Here is a 26,437-nt window from a genome sequence, read left to right on the forward strand (position 1 = left end):
CAGGAGACTGTACTCTACAGATGCCAACATAAACTCGTATTTATGATACATATATATATGCTAATACATATTCACACACAGCATGTTTTATATTTATAACTTACATCCAAAACCATGTTGTTCATCAGGTAATTTAGAGATTTGCGGATGAAGTTGTCAAATTCGTCTAAGACCATGTTGTCAATGTAGTTGACATACTCTTTCCAGGACTGGCTCACCGTGTCCACTCTGAACAGCTGTGCGTTTTCCTGCAAACAGAACCACACAATTGGCTACCCTCACACTGGCCCGTTCATGCCCTCTCCAGTCAATGTATGCAATGGCTCTGGGCCACCCATGTCTTGTCCTCACACTCCAGACACACAGGTTGGTTCTCACTTCTTGAGGGTTCCAGGCTCTCTCCTACATTGGTCTTTGATAGGCTGCTCCCTCACACTCTTGCCAGGTTTGGCTTCCTGTCATCTTTTAGTTTTCAGCTCAGATGTCACCTCTTCACAAGGGCCCTCCTGACTACCCCCCACTCATCTCAGGTTTGAGTCCTGTCCCTGCCCCTACCTGAATTCCCTCTAGCAAGTCATTACTTGTGTCATGGGCACAGGTGACAACGCTGAATTATTTTATTTGTCTTTGGTCTGTATTCTCCCTTGGTGCCAAGCTTCATGGGGACGAGATTGAGACTGACTATCCTTCCCACCACTGTACCTCCAGCACTCAGTAGTATGCCTGGGACAGAGCATGAGCTGGTGGGTGGATGGAAGGATGGATGGATGGATGGATGAGGGATGAGTGGATGGTGGATGGGTGAATAGTGAGTGGATGAAGGATAGACAGCTAGTAAATGGATGAAAGGTGGATGAATAAATGGCTGGATGGATGGGTGAATCTGTAAGACACCGAGTGCCACAGGACAACACAAAGATGACAATGACCAGGGCTGTCCCCTCAGACAGTTCTATTCTAACAGGGGAGAGAAGACACAGGTTCAAATAACTTCAGTGTCAGACAGCAAGAAATGGTTCAAATGATTATCATGGGAACTGAGGACTCTGGCAATGTATGTGACAACAGAGCCTCCTCTGGTTGGCGTGCTGGCCTCTTCCTGCCCAGGCTCCTGCCCCCGCTGCCAGCCTCCTCACATGCCCCCCCCCTTTTTTTTTTTTTTTTACAGAGACAGAGAGTCAGAGAGAGGGATAGATAGGACAGACAGGAACGGAGAGAGATGAAAAGCATCAATCATCAGTTTTTTGTTGCAGCACCTTAATTGTTCATTGATGGCTTTCTCATATGTGCCTTGACCGTGGGCCTTCAGCAGACCGAGTAACCCCTTGCTCAAGCCAGCAACCTTGGGTCCAAGCTGGTGAGCTTTGCTCAAACCAGATGAGCCCACGCTCAAGCTGGCGACCTCGGAGACTCAAACCTGGGTCCTCCGCATCCCAGTCCAATGCTCTAGCCACTGCGCCACCACCTGGTCAGGCTCACATGCCCTCTTGCTGTGTTCTGATGTGTGAACCTCTTTCTAACCCTGAGCACCATTTCTCTGTCTTGTGCTCTGTTTCCAACACATCTGAGAGCACTAACAGGTTAATTGGTTAACTCTTCCAACTAATATTTTTTCAGTTTAACATTTTAATTTGGTGGGACCATCTAGCACCATGGAAAAAGGGGGAGGAAGAACAATGACTTGATTCTGAGCACAGTGCATGCTAGGCCCTTTGGCCTGCCTGGGTGGGGTGAACCACCATTAAAGTCCACCCCAGTGATTTGCACCGCCTACTGGGACACCCCAAACATGGCTCTGAACACCTCTTGTGCTCGTGGTAGAATTTTCTCTTTTTCAGACCGAAGCAGAGCTCTGCCTTTCATATTCACGTCAGAAACAAACTACAACTCAAGCTGGGTGAAACGGCAGCCAAGTGAGAAAAGCGTGAGGTCCTGCGCCATCGGGGATCCAGGCAGCGCTCCCAGGACGCGGGCCACACACCTACAGGGACACGGGTCCACAGATCCCTGAAACTGTTGGCCAAAGGAGTAACCCACATGGCAGGCAGCACAGCGGGCTGTGACAGAACACGGTGCCCTGACTGAGATGTGTGGGCACCGGCTTGCCAGGCGCTCGCACTCAGGGAGCCCCCTCTCCCAGGCTGCCGGGCCGCCTCGGGAAGGTCTGCAGAGCACACGGGGCTGGCCCTCCAGCAGCTCAGCCCAGGGAGACGAGCTCTGGGGACCTTGTAGGAAGACATCCCTTGTCTTCCCCCATTTTGTGCAGGGTAGGGGCGCTGGCCTCCTTAGCACAGAGAAGGGCAGACACAGAACAAGAGGAACCAGCTTCAGAGACCACGTTTAGGATTGTCTCCGGTTTTCATGTAAGCCTCTGGGATTAGAAAGTGCAGATTCTGCCGCTGCTGGCACCGCTGTGAAGGAATCTCTACCCTTCCCGTCCATTACAGGCAAGCAGGCTGTCCAAGGCCCTCCTGGGCAGCCCCATACCGCGACCATGGCCTGGATCTTCAGACCGGCCTCCTTGACCGCAGTGTAGCGTTTGTTGAGGTTGACTAGCCTCCCATCCAAGTCTAACAGCGCCTCTTTCTTGTTGTCCTTTCTTTCAAACATCGGGTTGGCCGACCAGTCCTAAAAAGAAGACAGGAAACATTTCTGGTCTCGCTCCTTTACCTCATGCTCTTTGAAGTGCATGTCCTTGCCCCCTGCTGACCTCTGAGAGGACCTGGGGCCTCTGAGGACTGTAGACCAGAGAGCCTTTGGTATTGGAGCTCGAAACTAGTCAGGGTCTCCGAGGATGACTTCAGCTCCTCCTTTGGGAGGCTACCTCCCACCCCCTGGGCAACCTGAGACTCTCTGTCAGGTTTAGCCAGCTCTGCACCATCTCTGTGACACCAGTGTGACCTGTGAAGGCTTAGCTCACCTGCCTCCCTCCTCTGCCCGGTATTTTATATTTACATATACCTTTAAAAAAACCAACCTTTATTTAGTTCAGGTCTGATGGGCTGACCTGCATTGCTTCTTTTCCATTACTTGGTTTTCTCATTAGTCTAAGGAGTCAGATGACACCTACTGTCTGGGTCTTGTTACCAATTCTCAGATGGGGTCATATGTGGGAGAGCACATGGCTGGGAGAGCCAGCCTTCTTCCAGACACCAATTCTGCACCTAACAGTGAGTGCGCCAGGCCCTCCACCGCTGCCCCCCTCTTCTCACTTAAAAAATAAATTAAAAATAAAAATAAAAAATACAATAGAGGATCCTGGCTGGTTAGCTCGGGGGTAGAGCGTTGGCCTGGCGTGTGGAAGTCCCGGGTTTGATTCCCGGTCAGGGCACACAGGAGAAGTGACCATCTGCTTCTCCACCCCTCCCCCTCCTCCTTTTCATTCTCTCTCTTTCTCTCTCTCTTCCCCTCCTGCAGCCATGGCTGGAATGGCTTGAGCAAGTTGGCCCCAGGCACTGAGGATGGCTCCATGGCCTCACCTCAGGTGCTAAAATAGCTTGGTTTCCAAGCAACAGAGCAAACCCCAGATGAGCAGAGGATTGCCCCATAGAAGGCCTGCCAGGTAGATCCTGGTCAGGGTATATGTGGGAGTCTGTCTCTGCCTCTTCTCCTCCCACACAAAAAAATAATAAAATAGAGTTCCACAGTAGACACTGCAAATTAATGGGAGGGGTGGGGAGGAGATTTTTAAAAACTTCTTGTGGGAAAACGTGCTGCAGGTGCCTTGGCAGATTAGGGTATGGGTGACAGACCCTGGAGAGGCCAGTGGTGGGTCTCTGTTTCTTGGACTGGGCCTGCTCCAGGCACGGCTGAGTCTCAACGAATCTTTCTGCCCCTTGTCCCTGGTGCTGGTCTGGCACAGAGGGGACCCTGAGAACCCACCTGCTGAGCCTAAGGGGACACAGGAGGACTGAGTTCCACAGAGGGGACTGGGGACAGGTTCTCGCTGCCCCTGGCACTTTCTGGGAGTGTGTCTGTGGCCCCAATTCCACCAGGACCCCTCTGTGCTGGGCAGTGTGTGTGCTCACCTGCATGGCCTGGGAAATGCTCTCAATGTTTTGCTTGGTTTTCTGCATCCTGTTCTGCAGGTCATGTAGAATTTTTCTCATCTCCTGAATATATTCAAACACACCTGAAACAGAAGTAGAATCTTACAGCAATGAATGATTCAGCAGAATGAAAACTTCCCATGGGCTTGCTTAACTGACTCGTCATTAGGAGACAGCACTTGGAAAATTCATCTACACTCCAGAACACGAAGCAGAGGTCCCTGAGAGGCCACGCGAAAGGACAATGCCTGCAGTGCCTCTAGCACCTCCCTGTCCACCCAGCACTCCAGATCCCTGATGTTAAGGGTCTTCCCATGCGCCCGGCCCCCAGACCACAACAGTATGCTGGAGACGTGAGCTCCCTTACAGAGCTCTCAGCGGCCTGGATCCAAGCAGCTGAAGACATGTGCTTTCCGGCAGAAGCGAGAGAAAAGAATGATGGGACTTTTTTGCCCAGAAAAGTCCCAGCAGACCTTGGTTAAACTAAGTGGACAGTCCACCTTCTCATTAAGAGAGTGGAGGTGGGATACAGAGGTGGTGGGCTGACAAGAGGGCAGAAGGCAAGTGGAGAGGTCCTGATGGAGGGGGGTGCCCACCCAGAGTGGGTCCCAGTGATGAGGGGAGTCGGGGAGGGCACTTCTGCCAGGTCCAGTAGTGGGGGAAAGTGCACTTCTCAGATGCCTGCCCTGAGCTAGCTGCCAGGGGCATGGGCTCTACTATCCACTGTGCCCGCCCCAGCCTCAGTAAGCCTAGTTGGGAAAATCTGAGATCCTTAGTGTTTTCCAAGGAGTCTCTGCCAGAGTCTACTCGTAAGCACCACAAACCAGCTGTCTGGGAGTGGGCAAGCAGCTGGAACCACCCTGCAACCAGACACATCATCCTGGTGCAGCCCAAGTGGGTCCCCAGCTGGAAGGCAGAATTGGCCACCTCCCTCCAAGTTTCACCCAGGGTGACAGAACCATGGCCTTGGTACCTTCGCCATTCCAGAACAATGTCGTTTCAGCACTCAGTAATTTGACATCGATTGCTCCCAGTTCTGACTTTATTAGTGGAAACTCTACACCCATCAAGGTGGTCGTTATCTGCAAAACAAGACAGTTTCACATCCATCCAGATCTAAAGTGTTGTCATGGCGAGGATGTTTATTGTTTGGTACAGACCAAACCCATTCCCATTAGGTGTTACTTGGTGGAGAATTATAGAGAGCTCAAATTCTGGGACATTTCAACTTTCAAAGTTATTTTTATTACCGAGGATTTATGTATACACTTACCTCTCAACTACCCACGTGATGGGGTAAAAAAAAGAAGAAAATATGAAAGAGCAAGAACAGTAGGTGCATATAATCCAGAAACTTTATTTGGCTTAGAAGCGTGCGAAGAAAGTCAGAGAAATAGGCATGAGAAACCAGGGCATTTTTGGGCTCAGACCCTCCCCTTAGTCACAAGTCCGAGCCTTGACATTAGTTTATCCAGGAGGGATTGGAGTCCAGGAGGGATCAGAGTTAACAATATACAGTGTGTCTGTAAAGTCATGGTGCACTTTTGACCGGTCACAGGAAAGCAACAAAAGACGATAGAAATGTGAAATCTGCACCAAATAAAAGGAAAACCCTCCCAGTTTCTGTAGGATGATGTGGCAGCATGTGCGCATGCGCAGATGATGATGTAACACCGTGTATACCGCAGAGCAGCCCACGGCCATGCCAGTCGAGATGTGGACGGTACAGAGGAAAGTTCAGTGTGTTCTGTGGCTTGCTAAATTCAAATCCGTGACCAAAGTGCAACGTGAATATTGGTGCGTTTATAACGAAGCGCCACCACATAGGAATAACATTACTCGGTGGGATAAGCAGTTGAAGGAAACTGGCAGTTTGGTGGAGAAACCCCATTCTGGTAGGCCACCAGTCAGTGACAAGTCTGTAGAGGCTATAAGGGATAGCTACCTAAGGAGTCCTAAAAAATCTGTGCGTGAGCCCACATTGAACTGCACTGAATAGGTATGAAACTGGGAGAGTTTTCCTTTTATTTGGTGCAGATTTCACATTTCTATTGTCTTTTGTTGCTTTCCTGTGACCAGTCAAAAGTGCACCATGACTTTACGGACACACTGTAGTATCTATCGGCTCTCTATGGTCCTGATACCATACCACTTGCTCTAAGAAATCAATTTAATGCTTGAAAATCTCCACTCTCCAAAGAGGAAAAAGGAGCATGTGCACAGTCTATCAAGTACTCCTTTAAGGAACAAGCAGGGTTTGAACTTCTGTCCAGCAACAGTTTGATTTATATGTAGCTCTTTAGGGACACTTGGGCTCTAGAAGGGAGGGACGTGCACAAAATTAAAATGGTCCATTAGGCTCTGACAACTTGCCTCTCAGAATCATTCTGGACATCTATCTGGTTCTTCAAATGGTCCACCACTCCTCCTCCCCCACCCCACCAATGCCTTCAAGTGTTTTCAGACGGCGAACACTTAGAGAAGATGGGCACAGGCAGAGAGAGAGAGCATGAGAGCCACGACTAGTGGAAACCAGACAGAAGTAGGAGAAAGCGTGCTTGTGGTTACAAAGCGGGCCAGTGTGAGAAGGGATCCCAGGTACTGGGGTTTGGTACAGGAGTGCACCCATGAAGCAGCGCTCTCCTGCGACCGGTGCCCTGGCTCTGAGCATGCCTCTTGCCACTCATCACACGTTTCTTTAGTATGTTTGCAACTAAGTTACTGTGACTGCCATTCAGAGGGGAGCTCTTTATGCCAAATTTAACCAGCTGGAAAATGCCACTGAACTTTTAGTGACTGGGACCTAGGCAAGGGCCATCTCACAGTCAGCATGTGGGGCCAGCTGGTCAGGGCGGCTGCGGATACAGTGTGGCTGTAGAAGCAGTGTCCTTCCTCAGCTCACAGTCAGCATGTGGGGCCAGCCGGTCAGGGCGGCTGTGGATACAGTGTGGCTGTAGAAGCAGTGTCCTTCCTCAGCTCACAGTCAGCATGTGGGGCCAGCTGCTCAGGGCGGCTGTGGATACAGTGTGGCTGTAGAAGCAGTGTCCTTCCTCAGCTCACTTGGGTACTTAAGGTAATTTATGGACTTATGGTAATTTATGGTATTTCTCAGAGAGATAGCTCAGAAGAGTAGCTAAATATTATCACACACTTGTAAATGCCAGAGTAAACAAGGATCTTGGTGATAAGATCTGTTTAACATGCCCTGTTTATTATTTTTCAATAGCCTATGTTATAAAGCTACGCCTTCAGGGCATTTTTCCCAAAAGTGGGCAGGGCCGAGGGTCCTGCACTTCTTCTGGAAACTGTGGGTGGGGATCTGCAAGGGAGAGGGTGTCCAGACCTGCCCTCCGTGCCCCAACCGACTCTATGCTCCCCGGCCCCCTTCTGATCACTGGTTCAGCTTCTGGGGCTTCCGGTAACAGGAGGGGACAATCTAACCAAAAAGCCCTGTGACTAGAAGGGCCTTCCCCCCAAGGCTCGTCAATCATCAAGAACTCATACCGAGAATCAAAGTCCTTAAGGATTACTTGTCAGGCCCCAGGTCTTCTCAGCGTTGTGAGTCAAGATCTCACAGAAATTGTGGAGCTGTAGAGTGGAGGGCAGACCTGCATCCCCAACCCCCAGGTACCTACTGAGTTCATCTCTAGGGCCACACCTCACACTCAGTTCTTCCCCCAGGCCACAGGCCGCTGGGAAATCTGTAATCCAGTCAGATTCCAGGAACTGCCCCTGTCCCACATGGGTGACAATCACGCAAGTGATCTTGAATGACTTTGAAATAGCCCAAAGCAACATCTGTTTAGGAGAGTGACGTGTCCACCCACAGTCATGCAACAGGAGCTGGAGTCCAGTGGAGACGAGGTTTGTGGTGTCAGCCGCCCAAGCCGTTGCTTTTGTGCAGCTGGTAGCATGTGAATTTCGGAGGGTGTCTGGGGCCACCACTGGCTATGAAGACACATGTGTGTTTCCTCCTCTATCAGGAGGTCTTATGCCTGTGTGCACTAGCACAGAAAACTGGAACTTGGCAAACAGAACACGGAAGACACCCGCTCACCTCGTTGTACCAGCCGACGATGAGCTCCAAGTTGCCCACAAACTTCCGGAAGGTCTCATACTGTGAAAACAGGTTCTCAGCGCTTTTCGGGATTGCTTCCTGTTGCTGGAAGTTCAAGTATTTGACTTCTCTCAGAACTGCCACCAACTATGGCCGACAAAGATCACAGAGATGGTCAGGTGATGGCTTCAGTGGGACACTTAGCAACACAAGGGAGAGTCTGAACCTGATGCCTCTACAGCCTGGGAGTTGAGAGTTAGGGGAGACGTGTGTGGGTGGGGGCCTGCTGGCCAGATAGGGACATCCTCATCCCACTTATCGGTCAGTGTGGTTGGACATATCATCATACCTCCCTGCCCGGCTTGTGTGGGAAAAAGAGCAGGGCCTCACCTGGCTCTTCCCTGGGACCTCGCCTCCCCTGCCCGTTTCCTCCTATCTGTCACCACCCAGGAGGCCAACAGCACATCCCTTCCCACAGAGCTGCTCATCCCAGGCTGTTCCCAATGAAGTCCCAGTAACTTCCGTGTTGCTGAACCCACTGGTCATTTCACAGGCCTCATCTCATGTGACCTCGTAGCAGCTGGTCACCCCCCTTCCTGGACACCAGATGCTCCTGGTCACCCCATCAGTCTCTTTTGGTGCTTTCGAGATTTGCGCGTTGGAGAGCCACAGAACGCCATCTGTCTCCATCTCCTCTCCTCTCTGGTGCCCCTCTCCCCAACATCATGGCTTTAAGAACCATTTGTGTGTGAATGATTCCCACATTTGTCCACATTTGTGTGTCTAGCTGACCTCAACATGGCCCACACAGAGCAGTTGGTCTGGCCAGGCAGCCATCTCCTCCTGCAGCCTCAGCTACCCAATCCCACCCCCACGGGAGTCAACTCCTCTCTCCCTCGCAGACTCCATTTCCAACCTTCCACAATCCCACTGGCTCCGATCAAAGCCCAAGTCAGTCTTCACACCCTCTCTGCTGCCACTCTGGTCCAGCCACCACTCTCTCATACTCATTTTCTGGGTTCCAAATTCTCTTAATGGGGGTTCTGACTTCTTACCTTGTCCCCCCCCAAACCTATTCACACACAGTGCCTGGAGGGGTCCTTAAAAAAATCAACCCTGCTCGAAACCAGCGATGGCTACTGTCTCCCTCATAACAGAAGCCCAAGTGCCCTCGCTGGCCCAGGAGGCTCTTGGTGCTATGTCCCCACCTCCGCCATCTTCCCCTTCACCTCCTCTCCCACCCTTGGCTCTCTCCACCGGCCCCCACTGGCCTCCACACTACTCCTGGGACATGAGGACACGCCAGGCACACTCACATGCCCTGGCCCTCACTTCACCCGTGTGCCTTCTCTCCTCAGAGGCTTTCCCGCAGGGATCTGCCGGCTCACTCCCACCCGCACCCTGCCTGCTCACAGCTCGCACCCCCTTCCTCCAGCTCCACAGCTCCCCCTTCACCTGCCCTTCCAGGTCTTTGGGGGACCTGTGTCACCTTCTTCAGCTCTTTTGTAATGCTAACCTATGTTTCTACTCCTGTGGGAGGACAGCAGACCCTGTCTGTCTGGTTTGCTACTTTATCCCAAGCACATACACAAGGAAGGCACTCAGTACACATTTATCCAATGAAAGGAAGAACGAGTTTTAGTAAAATCCCTGTTACGCAGGAATTCAGGTTGCTCCTGCTTCCTTCTGGTCTTCCGTGGGTGTCTGAACTTCCGTGGGTGTCTGAACCGCCCTGGTTTGGGCCCAGAAGCGCCCTGCCTACCGTTATAGTGTGAATTCTCTGCAGCTCACTGGACTTGGCCAGAGTGTCCATTTGTTTAGATACTGCAAAAACTCTTCTTTCTTTTCTTTTCTTTTCTTTCTTTCTTTCTTTCTTTCTTTCTTTCTTTCTTTCTTTCTTTCTTTCTTTCTTTCTTTCTTTCCTTCCTTCCTTCCTTCCTTCCTTCCTTCCTTCCTTCCTTCCTTCCTTCCTTCCTTCCTTCCTTCCTTCCTTCCTTCCTTCCTTCCTTCCTTCCTTCCTCCCTCCCTCCCTCCCTCCCTCCCTTCCCTTCCCTTCCCTTCCCTTCCCTTCCCTTCCCTTCCCTTCTTCCTTTTTTCTTTTTTCCCTCTCTCTCTTGCTTTCAATCTCTCTTTCTAAATATATAAATCCTCAAATGGATGTTTCCTCTTAAGATCCCATGCAAGGCGGCCCAACTTTAAACAGTACACTCGATGAACCCATTTGTAAGGATGCTACTACAAGGGGGTCCTCCAGTTACGACCATCTCAACATAGACATTTCAAGTTTACGATGCTCACTCCCATAAAAACTTTAAAAAATTGACATGAGTGTTTTGGCTTACACCATTAGCATGGTATTTATAGCCTATGTGGCCAAACTAGTTTGGTTGTGCCGGCGGAAGACTATACAGTAACCGGGGTAGAGTGAGGGAGTTGGCGCCCCCAGTACACTTACCTACGCCATTTTGGACTGTTAGAAGCGCAAGTGTTCTGTTTGTGTTAGGCTAGGGTGTGTCTCAACTTACACCAAAACCCGGGTTATGTTACTGTCATAGGAATGCAACTGTGTTGTAACCCGAGGATCCAACCCCCATTGTGTCTCAGATCTGAACTCTATCCTGAGCATATTTTTAAAAAAATACTTCCATGAGAAAGCTTTAGCTCAATGCGACATATCTAAGCCCCTCCCAAGCCACAGAGGACACACCCACCGCTCTGTTGAAGTTGACCCGGAGGAGGCCAGTGGTGCGGTCCCGCTGGATCAGGGGCTGCCCCAGGTTGAAGCGGCAGTCCTCGTCCACACCGGACACCCACTGCAGGTAGATCCTCTCGCGATAACTCCGCAGCAGCTCCATCATCTCGTCGTATTTCTGGTAGACGAGCTTGGCCTCCACACTGGACATGATCCTGGAATCAGTGACACGGCGGGGTGAGGCAGCAGCACCGCAGGGAGTGTGACGTGCACCACTCTTCCGGGGCTCCTCAAGCGCCCGGACTGTGGCTGCCAGATCTTGTGGTGCCAGACACGCACAGCAGCTTCCTGCTTCTTGGCTGAGAAACAGCACTGCAAAGTGTCCCTCACCTTCCGCAAACAGCCTGGGAAGTTAAGCCATCACCCCGGCAGCCATAGCCCCCTAATTTTCTCCGTCCCTTCTGGCGCTGGGCCAACGGGAGAAAGCCAAGCGCGTTCCCCTGGGCCTAGGCGATCTTGTGGGACATCCTTCTCTTTAGTCCCCAGTCGGGCACACCTGAGCCCTTGCAGGTTCTGCTGGGAGCCCTCCCACTCTGCCTGCCTTCAAGTCCATGCAGAGCACAGGGCCCAGTGGCCCATTCCTGACACACAAGCTCTGAGCAAGCAGCCTGTGCCTGCTCTCACCAGGGTATGGTCTTTGCTCATTTGCACCACACTGACGGTCAGAGCGGAGGGCAAGTCAAACAGCACCCAGAGGGAAAGGGACATGCACGGGATTCTCTGGGAATTTTGTGTCTGGGAAGTTGTTTGGCCGATAGGCATGGGGTTGCCTGGCAGTTGGACCAGACCCTCCCCTCTCGGCAGCCGGCTGCAGCCCTGACTCACGGGTGCTCAATGTGCTTGAGGTCCTTCATGGGCACCTCCAGCCGCTCCTGCAGCTCCAGGCTCCATTTGAGCTGCCCGGCCACGGGGGGCATGTTTTTGTGGATTGGCGGGATTTTCCCATCCGTGGAGGCTGTGATCTGGGCATCATACAAGACCTTGGTGTTGTCTAGCTCAGCGTCAAATAGCTCCAGCATGACCGAGTACCTGGGCACCACCTCAGTGAGGATCAGGGGCCTCTCCAGGAGTTTCCCACACATGTACAGAAGCTGGGGAGAGATGAGAAATAGGCCTTCACCAGGGTCCTGGCTGCCTGCCCCAGCCCCAACCCTCAGCAGACCCAGCCCAGCCCCATGGCTGCTGACACAGTGATCTGGCTAAGCCTCAGGACAGAGAAAACACACGGCCTGCCAAGACAAAGAACCTTTGTCTGTGTAGCCACTGGTTAGACCAGGGCCCCAGTGATCCTTATGTTGACGTACTCTGTGTCTCAAAACACTTGGCTTGTAAACCAACAGCCCAAACAAGGTCCAAGGTCAGGAAGCCCGCATTCTAAGCCCAGGAGAATTAAGGGCTTAGTCGTACAGTTAAAAATTCCAATTTGAAAAACTATAGAAATAGCTGCAATACTGCATTTAGATAGCCAGGACTTTCTCTGACAACCAGATGGAGAAATGTTTGAGTCACAAGACTTATTCCTCTTAGCAGGAGAAGTAACCCTCCAGGACATGCCCAGACACAGAAAGCCGCCCTCGGGAAGTGTGTGTTCTGCAGTGGGGAGAAAGGGGAGCCAGGAGGAAGAGGCCCGCCTCAGACAACGGGGGTCTCCAAATGACAACACTCACCCGCTGCTGGGTGTGGGCACAGACCTGCAAGAGTATCCTGGGGCTGTGGTCACAGAGGACCACGGACTGGGCGGGTTAATCCACAGCACTGTGAGTGCCCACAGGTCTACAGGCTGGAGCTCACAATCGAGAGGCGTGGGCAGGGCCACTCCCTCTGAAGGCTGGGGTGGTGGCAGGGGCAGCTCTGTGCCAGCCTCTCGGGGGCTCCTGAGGGTGCTTGGCCACACTTGGCGTTCCTTGGTTCATACACAGATCATGTCACTCTCTACCTCATCATCACATGGCCTGTACCCTGTGTGTGTGTCTGTGTGTCTTTTCCCCTCTTTATATAAGTAATCCAAACATACACGATTAAGGGTCCACACCACTGCTGGGGGACCTCATCTTAATCACATCTACAAAAACTGTTTCCAGGCAAGCTCACAGGCAATAGGGTGGAGACTTCACCTATTTTTCTGTAGGATACAGTTCAACCCACCCACAAAGGGGGCACATTTCAGTCTTGGGCTGGCGGGCGGAGGGTAGAGGGGATGAGAGCCCGGGGGAGTATGTGTATGCCCAGCGTGGGAAGCCCCTCCTCCCTCCAGGTACTTGCAGGGGCCCTCTCGATTTACTAGGTCACCAGTGTCATAAAAAAGAAAAAAAAAGAACATGTGACAAATAGAAATGTTCTCTTTGCTGCTTTATGACCCTCTGACTACTTGTCTCTCTTCCCATACCTCTTTCATATTTACTTTTTTTTTTTTTTTTTTAGCTGATGGTATCTGGGAAGGAAGCTGATGTTATTTTCTTCCAGGAGGAGATAGTGGGAAAATTGCTCTAGAACTTTCCCAGCTGTGTGCGAACCACTGACAGTGAGGAATGACAGGGAGGCAGCTGGGGAGCAGGCAGGGGAGAGGGGGGAGGTGGAGGGAGGGGAGCCCAGGGGCCTGTCCTAATTGGAGCACTGGGGTGGCCAAAAGTTCTCAGGTGGAGGGAGATGAGCAGACAGAGATGGAAATGGGTTAGTAAGGGACGGCTTCCTCCCTTGTTTCCCTTCCTTCTGGCATTTTCTTTTTGATCTAGCACAAACATGGAGTGAACATTTAGGAGGCAGCTTTTCCTGGTGGAGGACAAAAGGCCTGCACAGCAGAGGGCGTGCACACTGGGAACCCTGGAGGCAGAACAGGCTGTCTGTCAGATGAGCTCAGGTGGGGCGGCAGCAATCCCACAGGTGTGGCAGAAGGGCCCCTCCTGGACCTCCTCCTCCCTCAGTGGGGACCTATACTCTAGATCACATAGGGCACCAGTGTCCACGTGAGGCAACCACCCAGCTCCTGCCCCATTCCTGGGAAACAGCACGGGGTCCTTCCTGTCAGCAGGGGGTCGGGTGCCCCTTCACCTGCCTGTGCTCTTACAGCACACCCAGGCCTCGACGGCTAGTTCCAGCATCGTCTTTGACTTTTGGGGACTCCATCCCAGAGGAGAACCTGGTGTCTCCAGGTGAAAGGACTGGCTGGAGCCCTCTGGTGCTGTGTGTGGGTGTGGGAGGTCCTCACCTACCATCTGTGCCAGACAAACCTGCCTCCCTAAGATTCCATTAATAGCTCCCTCCTCTCAGCTAGAGATACTTCCTTCTAAGGGAGAGCTCAAAAACACCTACTGTGTGCTGGGCACGGTTCTGAGAGAACCCAAAGCAAACACCAGCCCTCAGGGAGTTTATGGTCTAGTAGGAAAGACAATGAACACAGAGAAATCAACACCAAGGACACTGAGCAGGTCGGCCCCAGCCCTGGAAAGGGAGGATGGGAAGGGAGGCCCTCCTTCCAGGTGGCCACGGCAGCTACCTGGGGGACAAGTGAGTGCTCCAGGGATGGGAATGACTTGGAGGTAGGTGTTGTGTTCGTTTGCATGCATTGACATTTGCCCAAACACCAAGTCAACCCAGGACTGAATTGAGCATCACACTGGCAGAACTCCAAGTCCCCAGGCCTTTGTATTTTTAAGACGAATGTCTAAGGCACAAAGGAATATCTTGGCATTGGCATTGGGGAGGCTTTGTGCTCGGGGTGGCTGGCCCCTAGCTCAGCCCCAGGAAGCCCAGGTCTGACATCGTCAGAGAGATGGCCTGGCCCCCACCCTGGGCTGCCAAGGCCAGTGTTACTGCCCTACTGGCCTTGACCCTGGAAGCCCATCTGGCTGAGTGGTTTGGAACAGGGACGCTGGAAGCAAGCAAGCTCGGGGCTGGCTTGAAGACCTGGTTCATCCATTTGCTGGTGAGATGTGTGACCTTGAGCAGGTTTCTTGACTTGTCTGAGCTGGTAAAATGGGATGGACAACATAGGCAACGACTGTGATAAAGAGCTTGGGTTGTTGTTAGAATCAAATGAGGTAATACAGTGCTGAGGAAAGTGCTTCCTAGAAACCTATCATAATCACTGGGCATTGCCTGTGAGCAACAACACAGAGGTTTACAAAAGGGAGGAAAGAGGCAGTTCTGACCTGCAGAGACTCATGGTCGACAGACGTGCATGAAGCTAGGCAAAGAAATAAAACAGTTGCCCAAGCAGATATGTAATGCACATTGACTCATTTTAATGCTCAATGCCCATTCTCCATATAAACTGTAGCCGAACACACCATACCCTGCAGAGATCCCTCACTCTTCTGTAGGGCAGGTCACATAAGCGCACTAGGACAACAAAGAGTGGTGGGTACTGGGGCAAACTGGCCACCAGGTTCTGTAACTGCTCACCTGTGGCCACTTGTTACTGTAAGGGACTGTGTGCCCAGTGTGGCCAAATCTACTTTTCCAAGAAAAGGTGAAAATCTTGAGTTTAATGTACACTTTCTCAATTTTTAGATGTAGTGATTAATTTAAAATTTTAGAAAAGTACCGTGCAACAACAGGCAAATCTCTAGAGAGATGAAGTGCCGTGTGAGCCAGAGATAACCCACCAGTTGTCTTTGTGCAGCCCAAGCCATCGGTTTGTGACTCTGATGAGTGGTCATAAGTGCCCACCATTCTCTCTGTAGGACAGAGAACCAGCATGCAGGCCCTGACAGCAGGCTGCATGTGGGCTTGGACGGAAAGGTCCAGGGCCTGACTCCATGCCACTACTCAGGGATCCTCGGGGAAGGCGCCCCTGTCAGTCAGCAGCAGGGAGGAGGGTGTTTAGCTGCTCATGATTCTAACTAACTTCATGGTGATATCAGCAACTTGCTGTCTTTGATTGTGAAGCCAAGCTTAAAACCATGTCGAGCCATTGTTAAATTCTGATTTGCTAGGTATCACTCTCTGTATCCAAACAGACTGCAGGGTCTCTCTAAAGTGGTCATCTGTGCTAACGCAGTCCCACTCACTGGCTCTCACTTTGGCCTCCAGGCTTCCTGACCATGGTTGGTGAATGTGCAAATTGAGCATGGCGGTCAACACATAGATGGGTCCTATTGTTATAGCTCTTTGCCCCTCTCTGGCCTCTGTCCCTGCTAAGTGGAGGGCGAGCTAACTTACTCAAGATAGGGAGCAGCTTTACCAAGCCAGCACCATGATAACCAGGAGAGGAACTGTCTCCCACCACTTTCTTCTCTTACTTTAGGTCGTGGCCAGAGAACCTGGCAGAAGCTACTCAAGGGGTCACTGCCCACTTGCCCTGAGATACCGAGAAAGGCCCCACTCCACACACAGGCATTCGATTAGATGGTTTCTGAGATCATTCTTGGCACTACCGGGTGCTGCAGGGCCGGATCTCCCGCACACACCCCTCCTCACATACCTTCGCGCAGGACTTGATGCAATTGCAGTCATCAAAGCCTTGGCAGAAGATTGTGGCCAGCCTCCTGTCCAGATCTTGAATTTTGGTCTCAAAATCAGCGTAATCGTCATCAAAACTCTAAAAGCAAATTGCAGTGTCAACCTCTTCACCGGCACGTGAACCCGAGGAGGTGCTGAGGTGCCCACCCTCGCCCCCCCCCACTGGCCCAGCTCGGGTTGTGTCGCAGCTGAGAGTGCTCACTGGCTGGGCCTTCTCCATGTACAGAGTGCTCGCTCCATCTTTAAGAAGAGTGTTGGGATTGGCTACCCCACAGGCCCCCCTCTCTGTGGCTCCCCACTCTTGGGGCATCTGTCATGGCTCCAGCCAAGGCCCCAGACCTACCGAATCTTCCGGGTCCAAGGGGTCATATTTACAGTCGGCAAACACCTTCACCAGGTCAAAGACCTCCTCATAAATCTGGGTGACCACGCTACCCAGGATGTTCCCCCGCACTCCCCCAATCTCGATTTTCTCCAGCTTCAGAAACTCGATAGCTGTTTTATAAAGTTCCTGGTGAATGAGAAACCAGGGACACCCTGTCAGTTTGTCCTCATAACCAAACTCAAGCAACGGTTCAGCCTCTGATTGAGCTCTGAGCCCAGCAGGGAGGAGCCAGGGGGTGCGTGAGGGACCCTAGGGCCATGGGACAATGGGACAATGGGGCTCTGTTTATTTGAGTCAATGCTCTCCAACATCCAGTGTTGTTTCAGGAACCCAAGGAGAGAGGGCAGGAGGGTTCCATGAATCACCCCTGAGCTGTGACTGCGGAGGAGCAGGAAGTGGGCTTGGGCCCTTGTCCTGACCCAACGCTGGCTGAAGTAAAGCACCCTGAGCGGGGCCCGCTTCCTCAGCCGCCATGGACAGGCTGACGGGAAGGCCACAGTGGTTTCCAAAGCTCTTGCTACGCTTCCAAGTCTCTGCTTTCTGGGAAAACTGTCCCACACTCAGAGCCCTTGCGTACGGGACACCCGATGGGCACACACAGAAAGTCTACTTCCTCTGACGTGCACCTCATTCCAGGATCCCAACCTGCTACCTATGTTCTCCGTTTTGACATCTGATCACGTTCATTAACACTTCTATAGGGAGCTCTAATTTTCTGCTCAAGATCCCAAAGGCTCCTTGAGGTCCCCAGCAGGATCCGATGCAGGTAGATCAGAGGACAGGCACTGATCTTAGTGGGCATATCAGTCCACTGAGCTGGAACCAAGGAGGGCACCATTTTCCCAAAGTGCCCAGGTGTGTTGTGACAGCCAAAGCAAACTCAGTGAAAGCAACGCACGGCCGTGCCCTGGCTGTCGGCTCTCTCTCCAAGGAGGAGGCGTGGCCGACACGGCCCACATGGCACAGGGTGGACTGCACGTCTATTTCTCTCCCCGCCTCAAAGGCCCTCTTTCCCAGAAACTTCATCCTGATTCAGAATCTGTAATTGCCGCAGCCTTACCTTGGGCTGAGGGCTGGTGGGAAGCAGCTCAGGGTCCTGAAAACCACCCAGAGGTGGACAGACAGGCTGTGCCCTGAGAAGCAGCTCAGGGTCCTGAAAACCACCCAGAGGTGGACAGACAGGCTGTGCCCTGAGAAGCAGCTCAGGGTCCTGAAAACCACCCAGAGGTGGACAGACAGGCTGTGCCCTGAGAAGCAGCTCAGGGTCCTGAAAACCACCCAGAGGTGGACAGACAGGCTGTGCCCTGAGAAGCAGCTCAGGGTCCTGAAAACCACCCAGAGGTGGACAGACAGGCTGTGCCCTGAGAAGCAGCTCAGGGTCCTGAAAACCACCCAGAGGTGGACAGACAGGCTGTGCCCTGAGAAGCAGCTCAGGGTCCTGAAAACCACCCAGAGGTGGACAGACAGGCTGTGCCCTGAGAAGCAGCTCAGGGTCCTGAAAACCACCCAGAGGTGGACAGACAGGCTGTGCCCTGAGAAGCAGCTCAGGGTCCTGAAAACCACCCAGAGGTGGACAGACAGGCTGTGCCCTGAGAAGCCGGGGCATGGTCCCAAGGTAGAGACCAATTGCTATGTGGCCAGAAACTGGGAACCTAGGGTCCCTTTGGGCACAAAGACACCCTCTGTGATGGAGACTTAAGAGTCCTAGGTGGGCTTCTCCCCTGCCTCCTGGAGGCCGTGGCTGAGACCCAGACCAGCCTTCCCAAAGCCACTGCAAATGGTGCCCATCACATAATCAACGTCGGTGGTGCAAGGATGGTGTTTCCCCTTTTTTATGATGTGCGTAATATGTTCACAACATTTAAAAAACTGTACCATACAAAAGATTGCAAAATAAAAGGCAAAGCTTTCTGACCCTACACGTCTCCCCTGTTCTCCCTAGAGGGAGACACCTGGAACCATTGCTAAATTTAATTTGCTCTGCAGAGTCCCTCTTAAATCTTCGTTTGTGCTGACCCAGTCGCCCCCACCCTCTCCCTTTAGTCTCCAGGCTGCTGGACCATGGTCATCTCATGTGCAAATAGCCTGCCACAGGCAGAAGGCACGAGCTAAGGGGAGAAGCCACCAGCATGGGTCACTTCTGTTCTTGGCTAACAGCTCCGGGTGTGGAAGAAGCTGGCCTGGTGGCTTGGTTTCTCCATGACATGGATTTGTGAGGGAATGAGGGAGGAAGAAAAAGCTATCCTCAGATGAGGGCAGCCTGGGACATGCAGGCAGAGGTGGGCCCAACTTTTCCTTTACCTCAATGGTCTGGATGCGATGGAAGAAAGCATTCATTCTGGAAAATGCTAGAGAAGATGGGAATTCCCAAAGCACCAGCTCCTTGTCCTTCTGGGGAGGGAGGGAGGGAGGGAGGGAGGGAGGGAGAGAGAGAGAGAGAGAGAGAGAGAGAGAGAGAGAGAGTCACATCTGCCTCACAGTCTGCCTCACACATTCTCACGTCTCCCCATGCTGAGGTCAACACCCCGCCCCCCCCCCCCCCCCGCCGGCCTGTCTGTGCCTTGGCTCTGGTCCCATAGGCCAGGCCAGACCTTGAAGAAAAGCTTCATGTTTGTACAGCAGAAGTCATAGGTCCGGTACAGTTCCTTCAAAACCATCACCGACAGGGAGATGCCGTTCAGAACCTCCTCGATCTCACCCTGCAAGCCTTTCAGCACCTCTTCTGGGCCCAGGTACATCCGTGTCTGGGAGAAGGAAGAGACATCACACAGCTCGGATGTGCGGACGTGGGGCCATGTCCAGGAGCATTGCCCACGAGCAGGCCAGTTAGAAACCAGCCACCGCGGGGCCCCATGACCTGCTTCTCAGGGCACAGCCTGTCTGTCCACCACTGGGTGGTTTTCAGGACACTGAGCTGCTTTCCACCAGCCCTCAGCCCAAGGTAAGGCTGCGGCAAATGGATTTTGGTCACAGGTGACTACGCCCCTCTAGGGGTGAGACAGGAACACCTTTCTATGGGCAGCAGAGTCCCAGGCCATGATTTGAACATCCTCAGGCTACTCAGGCCAGCTGCTGCGTGCTTGTGGAAAGGAAGAAGAAGAGAATTCGTGTTGAGGGAGACTGGACGCAGTTGGGCGCAGGAACAGAGGACCCCACAAAATCCCCGGCCGAGCCTGGCCACTGGCACTTGGGAAGCAGAGTCCCCTGCCTTTTCTCCTCCCTCCAACATGGGGTAGGCTGGGCTGGCACAGCCTGGGCCTTGGGACAGCTCTGTTTGACCACCAAGAGGCTCCAACTGAACCCAGGGTCTGAAAACCCCTGTGCCCACAACTCTGCCCGTTTTAAAGCTCCAGGGGAACATGGGCAGGGGGAGATGGGCGTGGGAGGGAGGAGAGGAGCCAGTCAGTAGAGGGGAGGCTACCATCTCGATGACCTGGTTGCAGAACTCCTGCAGGATGACGATGACCCTGGAGGGTGTGTTGTAGTACTTGGAGTTGGCCCAGATGAAACAGATAGTGTGCAGCACCTTAGCGATGAAGGTCGGGAGCTGGGGAGAGATGGCCACGCATTCCAACGTGATACCTCAGCTCTCCTGTCCCCACCCCTGCAGGAGGACACCCCCAAGGTGGAGGGAGAGGCACCTGACCCCAGCCAAGCGGCCTACAGCTCCCGCCCCCCAGGACACAAGACCGGCCCCTGTGAGTGGCCTTTCGCTATCTCACCACCGGGAAGTCAGCCTGCTCCATCTCCTCCAGCAGGATATGCAGAGGCAGCAGGTATAGGACAATGTCGTTGGCTTCCTTCAGCCCTGCCCAGAACAAGGTCCAGGTTGCTGTACATCTGCACAGGAGTCAACACCGCCCCCACCTCCACTGGTCAGACGTGATGCCAGAGCGGCTTGCTTGTGTCAGGGAGACTTGCCCCCTCAAAACACAGGTACTTCCTCACGAGGTAGGGGCCAGGGAGCTGCTGCCCATGGGGGAGACCCCTCTAGGGTTGGCGACCCACCCCAGACCCTCCAAGAAAGCATCAGACAGCTTGCTTAGGGGCTCCTGGAGGGTCCCTGGCTCACCTTCAGTGACATTCATATACACATTTTGCAGGGCTGGCCAGTAGCAGCTTTGGGCTTTTTCTAGGATCTCAACTATTTTGTTCACTTTGGGCCTGTTTAGCTGAGAAGAGAACATTAGCTTCTTAGCAGAGACCCGCAGACCCCGGATAGAGCAGCCTGACCCTGCAGTGGTGGGAGCTGAGGCATGGACTCGGGGGAGTGGGTCCTCTCGGTGCTCGTGGGGGGTCAGCACAGAGAGGTCAAGGCCTTATGAATTTGCCTGGTAAGGACATGGCCATCTGGCCACCGAGCAGCTGAGCGCCCAGTTACCACCGTGAAGGATAGGGGTCACCTGGTCATGGATGCACTTGAGATTCATCAGCCGGGCATCCCAGAACTCAAACTCGACCTGGGGCAAGGGGTGCAACCCATCCAGCAGGGCCTGGGCTGAGTCTCTGCTCAGCACATCCCTAATCTGGTGGGACCAGTCAATGATGATGGTTTCAATGGCGTGCAGCAGCGAGTTGTCCAGGGAGGAAGGGATCCTGCAAAGCAGAGGGTCTGGGAAGACGCTCTCCTGGCCACACATATAGGGTTCCAGCAGCCCCACCCCAGGCCCCAGCCAAGCCCCAATACCCACCCGCAGCATGGAGTCTTGCCTCATGCCCCGGGCTCCTCACAGCCACAGGGGTGGGGGATGGAAGACTCCCGCCCAAATCTCCTGGTGAGGAGAGACCCTACACAAGTGGTGGGTATTGTCAGAAATATCAGCTCCCCCAACTCCCAGAAAGAGAATAAAAGTTCAGATGGCTCCTCCTGGCAGTTCTTATTGGGGTTGCATGGGGTACGTGCTACTCATATGGTGGGTCTCCTGGGACAGTCACCCTCTGCTGTATTTCTTAATTTTATTTATTTATTTGTTTGTTTGTTGTTTATTTGTTTTTATTCAGTGAGAGAAGGGGAGGCAGAGAGACAGACTCACGTGCCTCAACTAGGATCCACCCAGCAAGCCCACTAGAGGGCGATGCTCTGCCCATCTGGGGCATTGCTCCCTTTCTCAACAATCAAGCTCTTGTTAGCGCCTGAGGCGGAGGCCATGGAGCCATCCTCAGCACCCAGAGCCAGTTCGCTTTAATAGAACCATGGCTGCAGGAAGGGAGAAGAAAGAGAGAGAAGCAAGGTGGGGTGGAGAAGCAGATGGGCACTTCTTCTGTGTGCCCTGACTGAGAATCGAACCCAGGACACCCACATGATGGGTTGATGCTCTATCACTGAGCCAACCAACTAGGGCCTGATGTGAGTAAAAGAAACAAGTCATCACCCTGTGTAGCTCCCAGAGCCTCATGTACTAGGCAGTTGCTAAAGGTGTTTGGGCATGTGCAGGGCTCCTGGAACATCACAGCCCTCCCTACCAAACATCACTCCCATGCCTCCCAGTGCCTGAGTACCCACGCCCTAAAGCTGGCATCCCTTTCCTGGCTGTGTGACATGCGTGGAAGTGTGACACTGGGTATACTGTGTGACGTCTGGGTCAGCCCACATGCATGGTGGGGGCGGGGCTTCATGCCAGTGCTGTCCTGCCCTGTGCCCTCAGCCTCAGATGCAGAGCCATAAGCCAGTTTGCTGTGGGACCCTTTATCCTCACTGGGCACAGGCCAGCTGCTGAGCCACCCAGCCAGTTCCCGGGTAGGGCCCACCTACTTCTCCATGGACTCCAACGTGCCGTCCAGACTCTCCAGGTGCTCAGGAATGGGCAGCAGAGTCTTCCCCTTGATCTTGCCCCCCATCACAAACATCTCATTCTTCAGCCTGTGCACCTGCTTCACAATGTCTTCTGAAACGACCTGGGGCCACCCGCTTATGTTCTTGCTTTGGTTTAACAGAGAATAGAGGACCTGAAATAAAGAATTGAGTTCGCCTGGCCCTTCTCTGACTCCATAACCCCTGGGAGGAATGGTGAGTCCTTGGAGCCCGGAACCTGGGAAACTGTCCTCCTCCATGCCAGGAGGTGGGGCCGGTGATCAGACCATAGCCCGTCTTCACGATGGGAGACCTAGGTCCTACAGCAACCACTCACACTCCTTGGTGGAAGCAATCGTTCTGAGCTGCTTGTGAGGCCGCAGGGGCTCAATCGTGCCCCCTAAATTTTTATGTTGAAACCCTAACCACTAGCACCTTAGGATGTGACTGTATTTGAAGAGAGGGTCTTGAAAGATGTGATTAAGTAAAAAGGAGGTCATTGGCGTGGGCCCTAACCCAATATGATGGGTGTTCCTATAAGAAGAGGCACTAGGGACACAGATACACACAGAGGGACAAATGTGCAAGGACACAGGGAGAGGACAGTTGTCTAGAAGCCAATGAGAGAAGCCCCAGAAGAAACCAAGCCTGCCCACACCTTGAGCTTGGACTTCATCATGGCCACCGAGAACATTAATACAAATGCCCAGAGGGCTTCAGCTTTGGGCCCACCAGGGTCCCTATTCAGATGCACAGGATGCTGGCCCAGGCCCTAGGTTTGCATAAGGCAGGGGTGTGAGCCTGTTTTACACACAGGGACAGCGATGACTAGAAAAGCTAAGTCACTGGCACCTTTGCTGGTCTGAATGCCCAGAGTGGGCTGCACCTGCCGTGCCTGTCAGGGCAATGCTGGGGAGGAGACAGGAAACAGAGAGATGCATGCAACAACATCCCGCTGTCTCCTTTCCTCACTCCAAGTCTCAGAATTGGGGAAACTCATCTTCCTATTCTCACATGGCCCGCACCTTCTGCAGCCATGAGAAGGGACTGTCTCTGGCACGGTGCAGGGGTTCTAATGATAGCAAGAGAGAACAAGGTGAGGGTCAGGGCCTGGAACGGTGCAGGGGTTCTAATGATAGCAAGAGAGAATAAGGTGAGGGTCAGGGCCTGGCACGGTGCAGGGGTTCTAATGATAGCAAGAGAGAACAAGGTGAGGGTCAGGGCCTCTTAGATTCCAGGTGCACAGAAGCACCTGGAGGCCCACCTAGAATGCAGGTCTGTCTCAGCCATCAGGCAGGCTGGGCCTGGCTTCCTGCCAGCTCCCACGCCATACTGGTGACCCATGGACTGCCCTTTGGGCAGTGGGGCTCTGGGCCAGTCACTAAAAGTATGAGGAACAGAACCTGTTCCCCCTGAGCCCTTCACCCCTCGGCTCAGTGCAGCCTGCTGGCCGCACCCACCTCCTCCACGAGGGTGATCAGCTGGTCCACAGGTGTAGTGCTGATGTCCCCGTAGATCAGAGCCTCTTTGCAGTTGTCCTTGGTGATATTCCCAGGCTGCTTCTTGATGAAATAAAGCCCTTTGGACTTGAGGGACACTGGGAAACCCAGGCAGGGTAGGATCATGCCAGTGGGATTGAGCGTCAACACCAGAACCAAGACGTCTGTCTTCTCAAAGAACTCCGTGAAGAGGGTCAGATTCTCTTCCGCTCCGAGCATCTTGCCCCACTTGTCGGGCTTAAACTTCAGGATGATGGAAGCGACTTCTTCCATATACTCTAATCTGATGTCTGGTGTGATTGTCATCTTGGCATTTGCTTAGACCACAGTCATCTGTTCAGGGGACAGACACACAGATGCAACACACTCCCTGGGGCTGTCACCTCTCACCTGCTGCTGGGACCATTTCAAACCCTGCTCTAACCAAGCAAGGGGAAAAGGGTTCATCCTGAATGTTTTCAGCTGTGGGTGGGGGAGAAATGCGGTCATATCTTCCTGCTCTGGCTGGACAGCTGTTCCCGCCCCTCTGTGGACTGTCACTGAGAGAGCCCAGCCCACAGCACCGGTGAAGGTCTGTATTAGTTGTGACCACGAGGTAGCAGGCCAGAAATAGAGAGATGGGTGCTGAGGGGCGGGGGAAGCGTAAAGCAGACGACTGCCGCAGGGTCGTCTGAAGGTGAAGGCAGGAAGACCAGAGAAGGTCAGGTTGAAGGGCCCCAGGAAAGCAAAAATCAAGACAGAGCACCCCTGGAATATGTGGGGAAACACAGAGAGGGGGGGCAAACTCGGTGTGCAGGGAGAAGCCCATCACGCCCCCCTGTCCTGACCCAGCCAGAGTACACTCCAACTTCTCCCTGCTCTCTTCTCCCTCCCCCCATGCCAAGAGCCCAGTCAGGGGTCCTACTACTGACTCCCCTCGGACTCCTCTGCCCTCCTCATGTCTGCCCTGGAAGAGTGCCACATGACTCTTCCTGGGTTACCTGGAGCATTGGGGAAGGGGGAATCCCCTTAAAGAGGACCCTGAAGTCTCAAGGGGCCAAGGCTAGGGTGAGGTCAGTGAGGCACTCCCTGTAGACACAAAACTGAAACGGATCCCAACATTTCAGTAATCAAGACAAATGGCATTTCAATATTTTTAGCCAGCAAAATTAGTGTAACTTCATGATCAACAAAATTATCAAAGTCCCAAATAAAGACAGGCTCCTTTGAGAGGGTAGCACTGGGGGAGGTGTGTGGGTGAGTTCCTGCATTGGACGCAAAGTTAAACCTGACACTGGCTTCATTGCACCCTGAGAGGCATGTAGCACCTGACTCAGGGGAATCCTGACACCACTCAGCTCCTCTGGGGACCAGGAGAGACAGTCCACAGCTATGGCCCTCCTCCTGCCCAAATTCCTAGGAGCTCTTTCCTGCAGGCCTGGCAACTGCACCTTCCTCAAGTGTCTGCATCAATGGGCGATCCTGGAAACACTCACAGATTCCCGGCTCTTGGTTTGACCAAAGCTACTGCTTTTGGGATGGTTATAGTCTACAAGTCCCTGAAAAGATACTAATACCAGGTCATTATATTATGGCAAGAAACAAAAAAACACAACCCCCGTCCCAGACTGCGTGATGGGAAACAGTGGCCTATCATGTCTTATTCTCCCTGTGAGAACTCAGGGAGCACATACAATGAGCCACAGGGACACTTGGTGGCCAGTGGGCAGACCCATGTCCTATAGACCTGTCAGTGAGTGAAAGGGGGTGGCCCAGGCACCCGGGCACATCAGAGGAGCACCCACTGCCTGCCAGGCCCCCTGGGGGCCCCATGCGTGGTGCTGAACCCGTAGGTTCTCCTGTTAGAGATGAAGGAATGGGACCAGGATTTGCATGTTTGAAGGAACCTCACTGTGAGTCTTGCCAAGTTGGAGAATTGAAGAAAGCCTCATGCAGTTTATGATTTCGTAGATTTGGGCTTTCACGAAATCAACTTGTCTTCCAAGAATGTCATTGAGGTGGGCTCCCTCCAGAGCCACACTGTGCTGTATATGGTTTGAGAGACCCCACTGTCCCCCATCTCCAATTTCCATCTCACCTTATTTTGGGGTGAAGGCCGGGGGTCCCAGGTGATGTTTCTGGAGTGGACAAGAACAGCCACAAGAGGGGACAGGGACAGCTTCTCAGGGAGGTGGCCCTATGCTGGGCCTTCAGGATCAGACAGGATAAGCCAGGGTTGGGGCTCCCAGGAGAGGATAGTGGCCCAAGGCAAGTGGACAGCGGTGAGTGGGTGGAGTGGAAACCCGGGGCAGGGGAGCCGGGAAGGGGCTGGGCACTGTGGGCATCCTGCATGCAAGGCCCAGGCCCCTGACCGGCTCCGAGAGGGAGCAGAGCTACTTCCTGGTGAGGGATGGGTCTCCTGTCACCAGGGTCTGGGTGCCACCCCTCCCTCAATGAAGGGCCAC

The 26,437-nt window shown here is 53.1% G+C and overlaps 1 protein-coding gene across 2 annotated transcripts in view; it reads right to left on the bottom strand.

Moving 5' to 3' along the window:
• The window catches only part of DNAH17 (dynein axonemal heavy chain 17), a 106,785-nt gene extending 82,486 nt beyond the window's left edge, over positions 1-24,299 (bottom strand). The window contains exons 1-17 of one of the 2 annotated variants that reach the window (XM_066381411.1): positions 23,955-24,299; positions 22,456-22,649; positions 21,107-21,299; positions 20,776-20,875; positions 20,426-20,511; positions 20,125-20,250; positions 19,295-19,447; positions 19,005-19,091; positions 16,662-16,829; positions 16,281-16,397; positions 11,684-11,949; positions 10,818-11,013; positions 8,107-8,253; positions 5,023-5,131; positions 4,029-4,132; positions 2,488-2,628; positions 105-248 (exon numbers count right to left, since the gene is read on the bottom strand). In XM_066381411.1, the coding sequence (XP_066237508.1) occupies positions 105-248; positions 2,488-2,628; positions 4,029-4,132; positions 5,023-5,131; positions 8,107-8,253; positions 10,818-11,013; positions 11,684-11,949; positions 16,281-16,397; positions 16,662-16,829; positions 19,005-19,091; positions 19,295-19,447; positions 20,125-20,250; positions 20,426-20,511; positions 20,776-20,875; positions 21,107-21,299; positions 22,456-22,649; positions 23,955-24,299 (2,676 nt within the window). Of the gene's footprint in view, positions 1-104; positions 249-2,487; positions 2,629-4,028; positions 4,133-5,022; positions 5,132-8,106; positions 8,254-10,817; positions 11,014-11,683; positions 11,950-16,280; positions 16,398-16,661; positions 16,830-19,004; positions 19,095-19,294; positions 19,448-20,124; positions 20,251-20,425; positions 20,512-20,775; positions 20,876-21,106; positions 21,300-22,455; positions 22,650-23,954 lie in introns of both variants that reach the window. The other variant, XM_066381410.1, reaches the window with a different exon arrangement.
• Positions 24,300-26,437: the final 2,138 nt, after the last annotated feature.

This window comes from Saccopteryx leptura, chromosome 4 (assembly GCF_036850995.1).
Source record: "Saccopteryx leptura isolate mSacLep1 chromosome 4, mSacLep1_pri_phased_curated, whole genome shotgun sequence".
NCBI lineage: Eukaryota > Metazoa > Chordata > Mammalia > Chiroptera > Emballonuridae > Saccopteryx > Saccopteryx leptura.